This window comes from Papio anubis, chromosome 12 (assembly GCF_008728515.1).
Source record: "Papio anubis isolate 15944 chromosome 12, Panubis1.0, whole genome shotgun sequence".
Taxonomy (NCBI): domain Eukaryota; kingdom Metazoa; phylum Chordata; class Mammalia; order Primates; family Cercopithecidae; genus Papio; species Papio anubis.
This window is the reverse complement of record NC_044987.1, coordinates 83921549-83936915: the sequence shown is the minus strand read 5'-3', so window position 1 is coordinate 83936915 and position 15367 is coordinate 83921549. Positions and strand designations below refer to the sequence as shown.

Here is a 15367-nt window from a genome sequence, read left to right as displayed (position 1 = left end):
AACATATTAAGGAACACATCTTTCCAAGATAGTTAGCACGCTGCCCATTGAGAAATAGCACAGTTTCAGCATAGATTTAACAAGTGAGATTTATATGAGCAAATGTCTGAGAACTATAGTTATAGGAAATACTTTCAATGGAAAGATCTCAAAGGCACCAAAAATATCACCTTACAATACAACTGAAAGGTCACCAGGAACCATGATAGATGTATCTTTTGGGAGGTAAATTATGTGCAATGATGAGAACTCATTAATGACTCTGCTTTGAGTTTTGAAAATGACCTAGAATCTTATTTAGGCCAGCTTATTCTTCAAAAATCTACTGAATACAAGATGTTCAACTTCTTATTACTGTAATTCCCTTTGTCTATGGCCTGTTGTTCTATGATGAATGTATGTGGTGAGGTAATTTATTTTTAAGTTACTTTATACTCCATAATAACTAGAATCGTTCTGGATGCTTTGTAGGTACCAACTAGACACATGTTGCTTAATTACAGAAGAGCTATATCATAGAGAACATTCACATAACAGAACAGAATGAATATAGTGGAAAGTTCTGGGTTCTAGTTTGTTTCCCTTTACGACCTTGGGCAAGTCTCAGTGACCCTGGGTTTCAGTTTTCTCACCTCTAAATTGTAAGGCTTTGGACTAGAACACAATCTTGTGTTCACAGTATGTTTCCCAATAGTAGGCTTTTTAAAGCACACTTAAAGAGATTAAAACACTAGAAAGCAACACCAAACAATTCAGACATAATTGCAATGCAATCACTACCTACGGCATAATTATGTCTCCTAGGGTTTATGAAAGAATCCTAAGAGCACACTGTTTACTTGGGTGACCTTCACCTTGTGTCTTCATACTCATGAAGCAAAGTTCTTAGAAGTCTTAGTAAATATTTGCACTTTCTCTGATGCAAGCTTGACATGATCTGTACCTTTCATCTACTCTTAGCGGTAAAGTACACTCTTTTCTATGATCCATTCAGTTGATAGATGTCATTGTCAACATATTCACATTCACACAGTAATCTATAGCAAAACAAAGAGAAATATATTTTTCATGTAATAGCCAGAATTTTATTACATAACTGTGAAAAGTTTATGATAATGTATGTACCAACAAGTTGATGCTCAACAACCACTAAAGCTATTTAAAAACTGACTTAGTATAAAGTCCCTTTAATATGGTCATTTCAAAAACTATAATAGCTGGGCTTCCTCTATATCAGTGGTTCTTAATTTGTTCTCTATAGTAGAAAAAAATGTCAATACTATCTTTTATTCCTTTATTTTTTTCTAAACATTTGTACTTTTTAAATGTTGCTGGTAAATGATGAAATCAATGAAGAAGTAGAAAATAAAGTCATAAAACTTTCAAATCCACCCTAGCTATATAGTTTGAAAATTTCCACTTTTATTCATTGACACTTGTACTCAAAGGTTGGATTTCATATCAAAATTTATAGCAATTACATTTTAATTAGGTATACAAATAGACAAACATTCACTTTTATGCTAAATCTCATTCTAAGTCATTAAGTTAAATATTCCAGATCTTCATGGTGTTCACCAAAGTGCACAGCACCATCAAAAACACTTTGGAGGGACCAGGCATGGTGGCTTATGCCTGTAATCCTAGTACTTTGGGAGGCCAAGGAGGGTGGATCATGGGTTCCAGACCAGTCTGGCCAAGACGGTGAAACCCCATCTTTACTGAAAATACAAAAAAATCGGTTGGGCATGGTGGTAGGTGCCTGCAATCCCAGCTACTCAGGAGGTTGAGGCAGAGAACTGCTTGAGCCCAGGAGGTGGAGATTGCAGTGAGCCAAGATCATGCCACTGCACTCCAGTCTGGTGACAGAGCAAGACTCCATCTCAAAAACAAACAAACAAACAAACAAACAAACAAACACTGTGGAGAAGAACTAGCCTAATAATCAAATAACCCCCATTACACCTCTGACTTCCTCTCTTCTCTACCAATCATTCTTTTTTTTTTTTTTTTTTGGATGATGACTATGCTTCTTGTTAATTTCATGTCACCTAATTGATTTGTAACTATATATTTTTTCTTTTTTCTGCTATGGCCAAATCAAAAACAAAGAGTTCATGAATATTAATAGCACCATAATAACTGTACAGGCTAACCTCTCTTGAGTATTTACTGTGTTCCGGGGAATATGCTAAACTCTTTCCATGGATGAACTCATTCAGTCCTTACAATTGAAGGCTGTTACCTTCTCAAGTAGATGTTATGAGAAGGTCTGTGCTCTACATGAGAAAACTGGATAGAGAGGATAAGAAGCTTACCTAATAACATATAGTAAGTGTGGCAGGATATTGAGGTTGATTACAAAATATTTTTCTTCTCAATATCCTTGGAAAGTAGAAGTTGCCTTGGACACCCCTTAATTGGCATTAATTACTCTTTCCTTCATTCACACTTAGAAATTTGTGTAAAATTTTGTTATTTACCCAATTTTGTTTTACATACAATGATTTGTGTATATGACTAGATTATGGATATATACAACTAATCTATTGTTTTGTTGCCCTGATGGTTCATGCGATAACTGACTGATAGCAGACACATTCTTAACGCATGATAATGAAACATCAAAGACATGTTTGCAGGGATGAAGACAAGTTCAGAGAGTCTTTTTGGATTTCTCAGAAAAGGAACCATAATTTTAAACAGTACCTATTTAATCAGGTTACTTAAATGATTTAGCACCATTTGTAAAAGGGATTTTAGCAAATCTTCTAGAAGTCACTGAGAAACAGCTGCACACATAGTTTCTTATAACACACATGAGAAAACATTATTTCATTAGAATCACGCATTCCTCAGTAGTTTCAGTGATCTTTACTTCCTGGTTAGAAGGTCAAGTTCTTCCTTTCAATTACATGGAGTTTGGTTAAGTACAACTGTACAGACAAATCAAATATTTGAGGTGTCCCTATCATTAATCATGGAGAAAATTCAATCCACAAAGATAACAACCAGATAAGTCATTTTTTAAAACTGCTATTGGAAATAGGCAACTAAGGTCCAAAACTGCAATTTGGGAAGTCAGAATATTTGTGTGTTAATATCTTCTTAAGAAAGCCATTCCTCTATCTCATTTACATGGAAGGTACAATTTTTATCACAAATAAAGAAATGTAGGTAGCATCCTATAAAATGTCATATGTGACAGACACTGTGCACGGGACTTAGGAAACAAACTCATATTGTCTCAAACTACTTCAGGAGGGTTAAGGTAAGACTGCTTCTTGCATCAAATTTATTTGGGTAGAAATATTTGTTGTGTGTTCTCATTGTGTTTATTGTGATTCTTGTCCTTTATTCTACAAATCAAGTTGATCTTGAGGTTAGTTTAATTCATGGAACAAATAGTCTGGGGCATCTTCAATATATAGTATCATCTAAAAAGATTCCAAAATAAACATGTAGTGTGACTGCTGATCAGAGGGCCCAGGAGAGACCTCTAAGGTGACTCCTATTGGGAGGACTATAACCGATCATCTGCTCAAAGTTCTTGCTTCACGGAAAACCACCAGAAGTCAGTAGACCTTCACTCCTCTCCTGCCATGTCTCTCTCCCTATTAAGTCATTTAAAAGTTAACAATCCAAAGGCATCGAGAGTATAACCACAGCATAAAGGAACAGAGGTTCAGCAGAATAAAGCACAAGCCTTCTCCAGCACTCCATGGGTTCCTTTTCACCAAGAACTTCTAAAGAATTTTTCACCCTACCATTACTTTCAATACCTATACTACTTCTTTCTGAAGTGAATTACTGGCTATCTTGGAATAGCAATTTAATGCTATACAACAAGGCTATCTTAAAAGTACAGTCATTCTTCTCCAAAGCTATTAAACCAACATGTTTGCTTTCTTTGACCACATTTATTTGTGTACAGTTTAAATGAGTTTCTGTATTAGTTACATTATTCATATCATTAACTTGATTTTTTTGTAATTTATATGCACTTTCTAAACAGGAGAGACCATATGCCAGGAAATTAAACAGCTCTTTTTCTTTGCTTTTTTAAACTCTATGGGGTTTACCAGTAAAACAGAGAAAAATACTTGGCTTTTGTGTAAAGTGAACATTTCGTTTTCTTTCAGGACAAATACATTAAGTCTGATTGGGGGCCATTGATGTTCGCTGTGATTAAATTATGGGATTTTGTGCTTCAGCATCTAAAGTTGCTTCAGAAAAGGTGAGGAGGAGGAACAAACAAAAAGAGAAAGCTATTCAAAAATGTCTATTTAAAAGGCAGGATTATTTTCTATTCAAAAATGTCGATTTAAAAGACAGGATAGTTGCTGTGGGCTAGATACCATTAGACCTGTTCACAACACAGTCAAAAGACTACCTTTTCACCTGCAGCGTTTGTTTCAGTGAACAGGTTACTTTAAAATACAACTGAACTTCAGACCTATTGGAAATAAGATAGCAAAGTATTAAAGCAATGCACTCAGAGAAAGATAGAATGAAACAAATCTCTTTTTTGGCATTAAGAGTCTCTGCTCTGTATTACCTACACTTTGGAAAGAGTTTGACAATAAAAGGCAGGTGAGATTACTCAAAGGCTATAGGAAAAACTAGCAATTGCCACCCCCTGCTAATGCGTCCAGCATGATCTAAACCTGTGAAATATCATTTGCTTCACGTACATGACTACTGACTAAGAAACGAAGTTAACAGAAGTCTTTGGCGAGAAAACCCACTGTCACAGGTGGCCATGGCTGAACCACTCAGCTTTTCCCAGCAGGACAATAAGCTCATCCCTACTAACACAACTGTCCTTGCAAAGCTGCTCAGTTTAGATTCTAATCTACACTTTAACCATGTGCCTATAAGAACTGATAAATTACACAGAGAATGACCTTCTGTTAGAGATCTTTAAAACATATTCTCTTCTTTGCAAAATGACACTGATAGTATCGTATTCCTTTTCAGATTTGTTCAATATCACAGGGTATTCTGGTATCCAGTAAAATGAATTGCTACAGAGAAATCACACTAATAAGATATGCTACTTATTATGAACATTTCATTTTTTTCAAACCAAGCATTCTTTTCTGGTAAAATTTAATAACCAGTCATAGTTTTCACATACCACAAGCATTGCAGAAGTTTCAAAACTAAAGTGAACTAGATGATTATTCCAGGTTTTGTTGTAATAAGTGTGTTAACTATTTTTAAAGAAATTTATCCCTATCGAAATCAACACTTTCATGCAAGGAAAAGATAATGGCTTTTTGACCCCGCATTAGATAATGAACACGAAAACTTTGGAAGCTAGAGACTATATAGCTTTTTCATAATTATAGTATCCTTAAAAAGCAAATGTACTTTTGGAACTCTAGCGATGTTCACAGTCTAAAATCACTGTGGGCTGGATTTTTATTGTTTAAATATTTACTATTTTATGCATATGTTGACCGGCATTGACTTAAGTGTCCAAAGTTAGAAAATTTCCTTTCTCTGGAAGACTAAATCAAAACATAAGAGTGAATAGCAAGAATTTAAAGAATAACTGTGATGCATAATTTGTATTGAACTGTTGAGAGCTAACCACAAATATTAAAATGGGCTCTGTATTTAGAGCAACTAATCATAATACTGGGAAACTGGCTTTTTTTAAAACCATCTGCACTTCATGACTTGAAGTGACAAGCAAACCTTAGAGAAAATGAAGAATCAAGCTCACATTTCATTTTAATCTGGAAAAGTCACCTGGGCTTTGTTTGCAAGGAAAGACTAAATTTATCAATTATTGAGGGTAAATGAATTAGGCTCTACACTAAAAGGAAAGTTTGGTTACACAGGCCTGAAAGAAGGTGCGTAGATGAGGAATGGAATCAAGAATTTTACAGACTTGGTTTGTAAGAGAAAGTTTTCTTCATCCTTTTCCATTTCAGAATTAGAAACAACCCTATATGCCCATGTTATTTGCCATCAGATGCACAATCAAATCATGTTTCTATTCATGTAGATTTGAAAGGATCTTCATCTTGTGTGCGTTATTTTATTTTATAGTAGCCAAGGGAAAGCGGTTGCTGCCAATATGATGCTAAGGGCGTGCAGAATAAAGACTCAGTCCTGGGCAACTAAACAGTCCACCGTTGTGCTGCGCTTGTGGAAGAAAAAAGCAAACCCATCACAACTTTGGGACTTGATCAACAGTGGGGGGAGTCACAAAACTCTTCTCAATCTCTGCATTTTAAATCTCCACTAAAAATAGCTCCTCTGTAATGGGGCTTAAAGTCCCATCCATGCCCAGTGATGGAGTACAGTACCTAATTGTTTCTGACTAGGGTCTCTGCATCAGCACTCTGAGAGTGTCTTCTAACTTTTAATCGCCTTCTGTGCTCTTTAATTAGACCTGTTCACAAGACAGTCAAAAGAAAACGCCTATCACTAGGCTTATCCAAGACGTTGAAACAGGCCATTTTAGGAGTCCAGGAACTTTTGTACAAGTCTTAGCATCTTTCAGGATTAATCTGTTTTCTCTGGTTTCCACTTCCTTAAATCAGGCACACTTGGTGGAAGGGAGAAGCTCTATGGCTATTAAGACAACTTCAATGTAAAGACACTGCCTGGTGGCAATTCCCTCCTTGTCTATCTCCGTTCTTTATTTTGTTCTTTTACTGCGTGTTATCTGTTGGCTACTAATAGGACCGGAGGGTAAAATGTCTTTTCTCTCCTTCTGAAGAGAAAGCTTTTGATCCCTCACTGAGAGCAATCCTAAGACTTTCTCCAGGGGCTGGGATAACTAGAAAAGGGCTCTGCTCTCTCAGAAGGATGTCAGAGCCCAAACCATACAGCGTCCCTCTTGCTTAGGCGGGAGATGCAAACAGCTGAAGTGCCTTAGTTCCCACTGGTGACCCACAGTAGGACCAACCTCGCCCCGGCAGCGCCCCTGGGCTCAGGTCACTCACGCTCCTGGACTCACCTGGTGCTGAGGACCAGCGCGGGCAGGAGAGGCAGCAGGTAGTGCGCTGGGCTGAATTTCATGCTGCTGCCTGCCGGGGTCCTCCTTTCCTCTCTGCCTTCTCTCTCTCTCCTCCTCGGGATCCTGTCGCTCCTCGGTGCCCGGCTCTGTCCCCAGCCAGTGATGAGCGCTCTTCGGCAGCGAAAAGGCGGAGACGGACACACGGACGACGCCTGGGGAAGGCAGGCGCTGGGAGCGAGGAGTATCTTCAGGAGTGATGTCACCGGCTAGGCGAGCCCTGCCCGGGATTGTTCGGCGTCGCCGCTCCGGAGCCCGGAGGGCGCGCTGTCACTCGCACTGGAGGCGGCGCGGGGAGAGGGAGGGGGCGCCTCGCGATCGCCCCGCGCGCTTCGGTCACCGCGCTGCGCTCTGGCCAGTCGGGTGAGCACCGGCCAGGGGCGGATCATTTATTCCCGCTGCTCCCCAGGATGGCGCGGGGCGGGGCGCGGAGAGTAGAAACCAAATCTGCCAATAATTGAACTTGCCTACTCGGCAGGAGATGAGACCCAATTCACTGGGAGAGACTTCCAGACGCTTAGGGTCCTAGGCAGGTGTCTCTCGCCTGCTTAAACCGTGTTTGGAAGAATGTCGCTCTGGAGAGAGTGTTTAGAAGATTGTTCTAATTAGAACTGCATAATGATTTGCCTGAAACAGATGGAAGGAAGCGGGAGTAAGCAGCGTCCAGAAATGCACCCTCAGCCCGTCATGGCATTGCAAGCTTCTTAACCCGTGAATGTTGACTGCAAAGAACCTAAGAACGTTTCGGGACCGTTAAGACAACTGCTGCTCTGGGTTTTGAAGATTTCTGATCTTCCTCTGATTTCAGTCGTCTGTACCAGCAACTGCCAATGGGGTTGGACCTAGTGGCTCAAGTTCACACACCTGAAGGAGTCCTTTTCCTCAGGTGAAACTCATCAAGGAGACCTAGCGGACAAAAATCATTAAAATGTTAACAATAATCAACTCGGAATGATGGTTCTGGAAGGTAGAGGTTTTGTAGGTCATTTTGTTTTCTATATTTTTAAACGTTCTAGCATAAACATCCAATATTTAATAGGCTCTATTTAGAAATTTTAATTAGAAAAATTAAATAGCACAATTCTAATCCAAAAAACCATTTTGCAAAAGCAATTCTGAGAAATAGAACTACTATCTCTGCTACTGAGATATTCAATTCTAGGATCTTTATAACATGATATTGCGTGTGTGTGTGTGTGTGAGAGAGAGAGAGAGAGAGAGAGAATGAAAATGAGAATTCCATCGGGATATTATCCTGGTTATATAACTGTGTATAAAGCAATCTTCATACATTATTTAATTTAATCTTCACGAGAGCCATCCTAGTGAAATAGATGTTAATATCACTATTATAGATATGAGCAGACTGAATATCATCAAAATCTGACTCTCTCTATATAAAAACAAAAACAAAGAATTGGTTCTACTAAGTCCTAAGAAAAAATGCCTCAAACATCACACCTAGCACTCCTAGCCCGGTGTTTGACACAAAGTTGTGTTCAGTAAAGGGTGAGGTGCACCAAAGTCCCAAAAGATAATGGACAGCTGTGTCCAGGAATTCCTATCCAAAGGGTTCAAATCATGTTCCAATTATTTCAGAAGCAAGTTCTTTATAGAAAAATTTAGATGATACATCCTCTTCAATCTCATTTTCGAAGACATTTGTAGGAAAAAATGCATTTGCTGTAAAGCTTTATTTTAAAGAGGATGCAAATCTAAAAGGTTAACCATCTAGTTTACTGTTTGTTTTTTTTTTTTAAATGGGATTGAAGGTTAACACATGCATATAATATAGATTTGCTTCAAAATCTTGAGCTGCTAAACTAGATGAGTAATAAGTTTTGAAAAGTGAATATTAGCCCCTTGGGCAATAATAATAAGATCCACAACATTCTGGATCTTGTATATGCCTAATAAGTAGGCATATATAAATAAACTAACATGTGAATTGCATATCATTTACAAAGAAAAAAAACGACACCACACTTTTCTAAAACAGAACTCTGATTCCAAGTAAAATGTAAACTCTAGTTTGCTCCTGCCAGGGTTTTCTAACAATAGATTCCCTGCTCACTTTGAAGGAGATTACTTGAGTTGTATACTCAACAAAGACATAAGGCTACTTGGTACTTTTTTTAAACTGTGTACAACAGGAAATGACACTCATATTTGTAGAGCACATTTTTATATAACAACTTTGCACCATTATCTTATGTCCTAATCATAGAAACCAAACGTGGTAGTTATTTCTATTATTTTTATCTTTTCCAGTTAAGGTGATAGGTTCAGAGGGGTTAAGTAACTTGCTCAAGGTCACTCAGAGACTTATATAGTGGTGATGGCATTCAAATTCAGTCTACAGTACTTCAAAATGTATTCTTATTTGAGAAAAAAAAATATTATACACCTGTAAGAAAAAACTTTCCCCAACCTAAGTTTTATTACTTTCAACTAGACATATAGCATAAAACAATCAAATTACCTAATATCAATGAAAAAAAATCAGAATGAACTTTCTTAAAAATCAGAATGAACTTTCTTTACACTGTATCTTTATTGTATATCTGTAAAGAACCACAAAGTTTGTTGACCTTTGTGCATTTACTGCAAGCCACAAAGGAAAAATTCTCCCCAAAAGACATCTAACTTGGAAGGGCATGAGAGTAATATAGTAGGGAAGTACATCTTGAAAGGTGAGCATAACTGAGATTCTGGAAACTCCCACAGATTTAGAGAACTGAAGTATTATTTTGAATTCAAGTACAGATGTGTCTCTCAGCAGAAGTCTTTTCTTCTAGGAAAATTACACACTAGGAATCTCCATCACCCATGACATTCTGTCCACATTGTCACATAAAAGCGTAAATTCAGAATAAATTTTGTGGCTTTGGAGAATTGGTAAATGAATTTTAAAGATATAGCAGTACGGAGAGCTATTCTCTTTATCTTAAACTACTTATCCTATGCTGAGCCCTAACACTGGAGTCAGCAAACATTGTTTGTAGTAACTGTACCCAAGTCTGATAAAGAATATCAAGAAAAGCCAAGCAGTTGTGCTGAGTCTCTATAAAGTGCTAGGATTAGGAGATATAGAAGCTATTTTAAAAACAGCTTTATTGATATTTAATTCAGGTACTAAAAACTTCACCATTTTAAAGTGTGTAATTTAGTGTTTTTATACACATCCACAGATTATGAAATCATCATCATTGTATAATTCCAGAACATTTTCATCATCCCCAGAAGAAATCCTGTACCTAAGAGTAATCACTCACTCGTCCCCACTTTATCCCTTCTCCTGACCCTCCGCAGACACCAATCTAATTTCTCTCTTTATGGATGGACCCAAATCTTGACATTTCATATAAATTAAATCATACTGTATCTGGTTTCATATGACTACTCTCACATTCATGTTTTAAAATTCATCTGTATTATAGCATATATCATTACTTCATTTCTTTTTATTGCTGAATAATATTCCATTGTATGGATATTCAACATTTTGTTCATCCATCAGTTAATGTATATTATGGTTGTTTTCATACTTTTGCTATTATGAAAAACTCTGCTATGATCATTCACATAAAAGTTTCTGTGTGAACATCTGTTTTCAATTCTCTTAGGTATATACCTAGAAGTGGAATTCCTAGATCATACAATAACTCTATGTTTAACATTTTGAGAAACTGCCAAACTCTTCTTCAAGATAGTTGCACCATTCTACTTTTTCATTAGTAATATATGAAAGTATTGATTTCTTTACAACCTTAAGCTTGTTAGTTACAATTATTTATCTATCATTTTATTATTATAGTCATCTTAGCTGATATGAAGTCTTACTGTTTTTATTTGCATCTATCTGATAATCATGATCAACATATTTTCATGTGTGTAGCAGCTATTCAAATACATTTTTGAAGATACATTTATTAAATTGTTTTTTTCAATTAATTTTTGAGTTTTATTTTTGTATAGTAAGAGTTCTGTCTATATAATGGGTATAAATCCCGCTTAGATATGTGATTTGCAAATGTTTCCTAATCCATGGATTGTCTTTTTACTTTCCTGTTGGTGTCATTTGCAACACAAATATTTTTAATTTTGATAAAAGTCAATTCACCTCCTTTTAATTTTAGGATTATGCTCCTGAGGTTGTATCCAAGACAGCTTTGCCTCACACTAGGTTATGAATATGTATGCCTTTGTTTTCTTCTAAGATTTTCACTGTTTTAGATCTTAAAGATAGGTCTGTGATCCAACTTTCGCATATTTGTGAAGGAGGGGCTCAGTTCCATTGTTTGCATGTGGGTATCAAGTTCTCCTAGCAATATTTGTTAGAAAGGTTATGTTTCCATAATTTAATGGCCCTCCTATTTCATTCCTCACACAGTGATACATTTTTTCTTATTTCTGTTTCTTTTCTGCCCTCATATGCTAAACTCTCATGTCCCCTAGAGTTTCATCCTTGATCCTCCTCTTTTAAAATTCTATATTTTCTTCACAAGCTGAACTTATTATTTTTATGGTGTTTACAATCTTCAGTATGGTAGGAATCTTAAAATTTACCCCAGCCTAGACTTCCTCACTGAGACTTTACCTGAGTTCTATATGAATACCTCAAAGTCAAATTCAATCACACTGAACACTTCTTCATTCTTCCTCTGTCTGACCATTCTTCGGTATATCTCCTTATACTTCCATTAGCTCAGTCACACAAGTTTAAACCTGACAGTTGTTTATTACTTTCACCTCCAGCTTCTCCCACATATAGTCAATCACCATGTCCTAGAGATTTTACTTACTAAGTATTTATTTATAACAATTGTCCCACCTCTATATGACACCTGTCACCTGGGCTTTAATTACAGGTAACCATCTCTTGATTCCAAGTGTACTTTTTACTTTAAGATGGATTTTCCTAAAAACCATCCCCCTTGTATAATCTATCTAAACTGCAAATATCTTTATAACCTTAAATCTCCTAGAAAATTACTCTCAAATAAGAAAATGAATACATGCCTCCTTTTTTCTCTGTTTAACTTTCATGTTGCACTGTAAACACATTAATAGAAGTTTCCCTTGGTGTGTCTTTATAATTTTTCATGTTATTCCTTCTTTATGAAGTGTTGTCTTACTCAATATAGTCAGATATTTACTTTAATCATTTAAGACTCATCAAGGACATCACTTCTTTCTAGAATGCTTTCTTGAGTCCATCTGCCACCACAAACTTGGTGAGATCTTTCTTTTCTGAATTTCATGACCTGTGGTGGATTGCCTTGAGTTGCACTGATAACATTATATTGTAAGTAAATTTTTATGTTTTCCACCACACTATAGATATTTTTTACTTTTCTTTGTGCTAAAGATAGTAAGGGTATTATATAAAATTATACTCTTATTTATATATTTCCTAGGATAATTATTAATTTTATTCAGATACCTATAGATCTAGGCATTAAAGAATAAGAACAGAAAAAGATAATTTATGTGATTTGTTAAAAATGTGTTTCCTTTTTTCATACTCACTGTTTGCTCATTGCTGGTTAAAACTATTTACAAGGTAGTTTCTTCTAATAAGGCCAATTATTCATTATTTAAAAGACAGCTGCCTCCTAAAAGAAAAAAGATAAATATAGACTAATACTAGTAACTGTGCTTCATACGGAAGTAAAAAAATGTTAAACAAAATACCTTCCAGGTTTTTTAATTTTTAATTTTTATTAATATATAATAGCTGTACATATTTATGGGATAAATGTAATATTTTGATATAAGCATGTAATGTGTAATGACCAAAGCAGGATGATTGGGATGTCCGTCACCTCAAACATTTATCATTTCTTCGTGTTGGGAAGATTCCAGATCTTCTCTTCTGGCTATTTTGAAACATGAAATAAATTATTGTTAACTATAATTTCTCTAATGGTTGAACTAGTTTACAATCCCACCAACAGTGTAAAATGTCTTCTCCACATCCTCTCTACACCTGTTGTTTCCTGACTTTAACACGATCGCCATTCTAACTGGTGAGATGGTATCTCATCAGGTTTTGATTTGCATTTCTCTGATGGCCAGTGATGATGAGCATTTTTTCATGTGCCTGTTGGCTGTATGAATGTCTCTTTGAGAAATGTCTGTTCATATCCTTTGCCCACTTTTTGATGTGGGGTTGTTTGTTTTTTCTTTGTAAATTTGTTGGAGAGTTCTTGTAGGTTCTGGATATGGCCCTTTGTCAGATGAGTAGATTGCAAAAATTTCTTTCTCCCATTCTGTAGGTTGCCTGTTCACCTGGATGGTAGTTTTGCTGTGCAGAAGCTCTTTTAGTTTTAATTGATCCCATTTGTCAATTTTACTTTTGCTGCCGCTGTTTTTGGTGTTTTAGACATGAAGTCTTTGCCCACATGCCTGTCCTGAATGGTACTACAATACCTAGGTTTTCCTCTAGGATTTATGGTATTAGGGTCTAACATTTAAGTCTCTAATCCATCTTGAATTAATTTTCGTATATGAGTAAGGAAAGATCCAGTTTCAGCTTTCATACTGATGCATAAGCTAGCCACCTTTTCCAGCACCATTTATTAAATAGGAATCCTTTTCCCATTTCTTGTTTTTCCATCGAAACAAAGGATACCTCAAGGATCTAGAACTAGATGTACCATATGACCCAGCTATCCCATTACTGGGACATACCCAAAGGATTATAAATTATGCTATAAAGACATGCACACGATGTTTATTGCAGCACCATTCACAATAGCAAAGACTTGAATCACCCAAATGTCCATCAGTGACAGACTGATTAAGGAAAATGTGGCACATTCACCATGGAATACTATGTGCAGCCATAAAAAAGGATTAGAGTTTGTGTCCTTTGTAGGGACATGGATGCAGCTGGAAACCATCATTCTTAGCAAACTATCACAAGAGAACAGAAAACCAAATGACCGCGATGTTCTCACCATAGGTGGGAACTGAACAACGCAGATCACTGACTCAGGAAGGGGAACATCACACAATCGGGCCCATCATGGGGAGGGGAGGGGAGGGATTGCATTGGGAGTTATACCCGATGGGGAATGACGAGTTGATGGGCGCAGCAGACTAACATGGCACAAGTATACATATGTGGACAAACCTGCATGTTATGCACATGTATCTCTACAACTTGTTATAATAATAATAAATAAATTTAAAAAAAAAAAAAAACTAAAAAAAAAAAAAAAAAAAAAAAAAAACTATAATTTCTCCATTATACTGTTGAATACTTTAACTTATCCCTTCCATTTAACTGTATTTTTGTATACATTAATCAAACCCTTTTCCATTCATGTTTTCTCAGTGAAGAGATGTCTGCAACTCCATTTTACTGCAGCACTATTCAGAATAGCCAAGATACAGAATCAAACTAAAGTTCAATCAAAAGATGAATGTGTAAAATAAATGTGATACACACACACACATTCAGCAATAAAAATGAATAAAATCCTGTCATTTTCTGTAACATAGGTGAAACTGGAGGACACTATGTTAAGTAAAATAAGCCAGGCACAGAAGCACAAATATAATGTGTTCTTACTCATATATGAAATATAAAAATGTGATCTCATGAACATGGTACTCACTAATTATTTTGAGCTGAGATCTCTCCATTGAATGAATTTGACCCATTAAATTCCCTACTACCTTCTTTGTAAGTCATGCTACCTGTTTACATGATGGTTAGAAGTTTATGCAAGATCTCTGGGACGGGAATTTTTTAGGAAGAAATATAGGCTAAAGGATCTCGCTCTTTTTTTTTTTTTAAATACATATTACTGGGGAAAGAGTTCCACGTTCTTTCTTTGTTAACATCATCATGTGTCAGGTATCCTGGGACTGGGTCTATTCTCTTGGAAAAAGAAATAGGCAAACATAGCAATATCTGTATGGATTTGCCTTATTCTTGACATTTCATACAAATTGTTCTCCTTCTTTTTATCCAGAGGCAGGAGATACATTGTAAATATGATTTCAGAGAACATTCATACCGGGAACCCACCAGGGTATTGAAATTTCAGTGAATCATTTTATACCTGTGTTTTCAAGCCTTTCTTTTTCCATTTTTAGTATTTTCATACTTTTCAGTATATTTACAAACGAATCCGGTCTGTCCAACTGATTCATTCACTGGATCAGTTAAATTCCACCTAACTTCTAAACTTAATGACATCTCTTTTTTTTCTGGGATTTAGTGTAGGCTTCCCTTTGCCACATATGTTTGTATCTCAGTGAATCTATTGGCAGAAAAATTTAAGACCCAAATTAGTCCCTCTTCTATAATTATTT

The 15367-nt window shown here is 36.2% G+C and overlaps 1 protein-coding gene across 2 annotated transcripts in view; it reads right to left on the bottom strand.

The window, feature by feature from the left end:
• Nucleotides 1-7271, bottom strand: part of LUZP2 (leucine zipper protein 2) — a 601108-nt gene extending 593837 nt beyond the window's left edge. The window contains exon 1 of one of the 2 annotated variants that reach the window (XM_003910114.5): nucleotides 6980-7271. Coding sequence is in view for 1 of the 2 variants with exons in the window: in XM_017948549.3 (XP_017804038.2) it covers nucleotides 6980-7041 (62 nt within the window). In the remaining variant the exon portion in view is untranslated. The remainder of the gene's footprint in view (nucleotides 1-6979) is intronic. The other variant, XM_017948549.3, reaches the window with a different exon arrangement.
• Between the last annotated feature and the right edge of the window lie 8096 nt (nucleotides 7272-15367).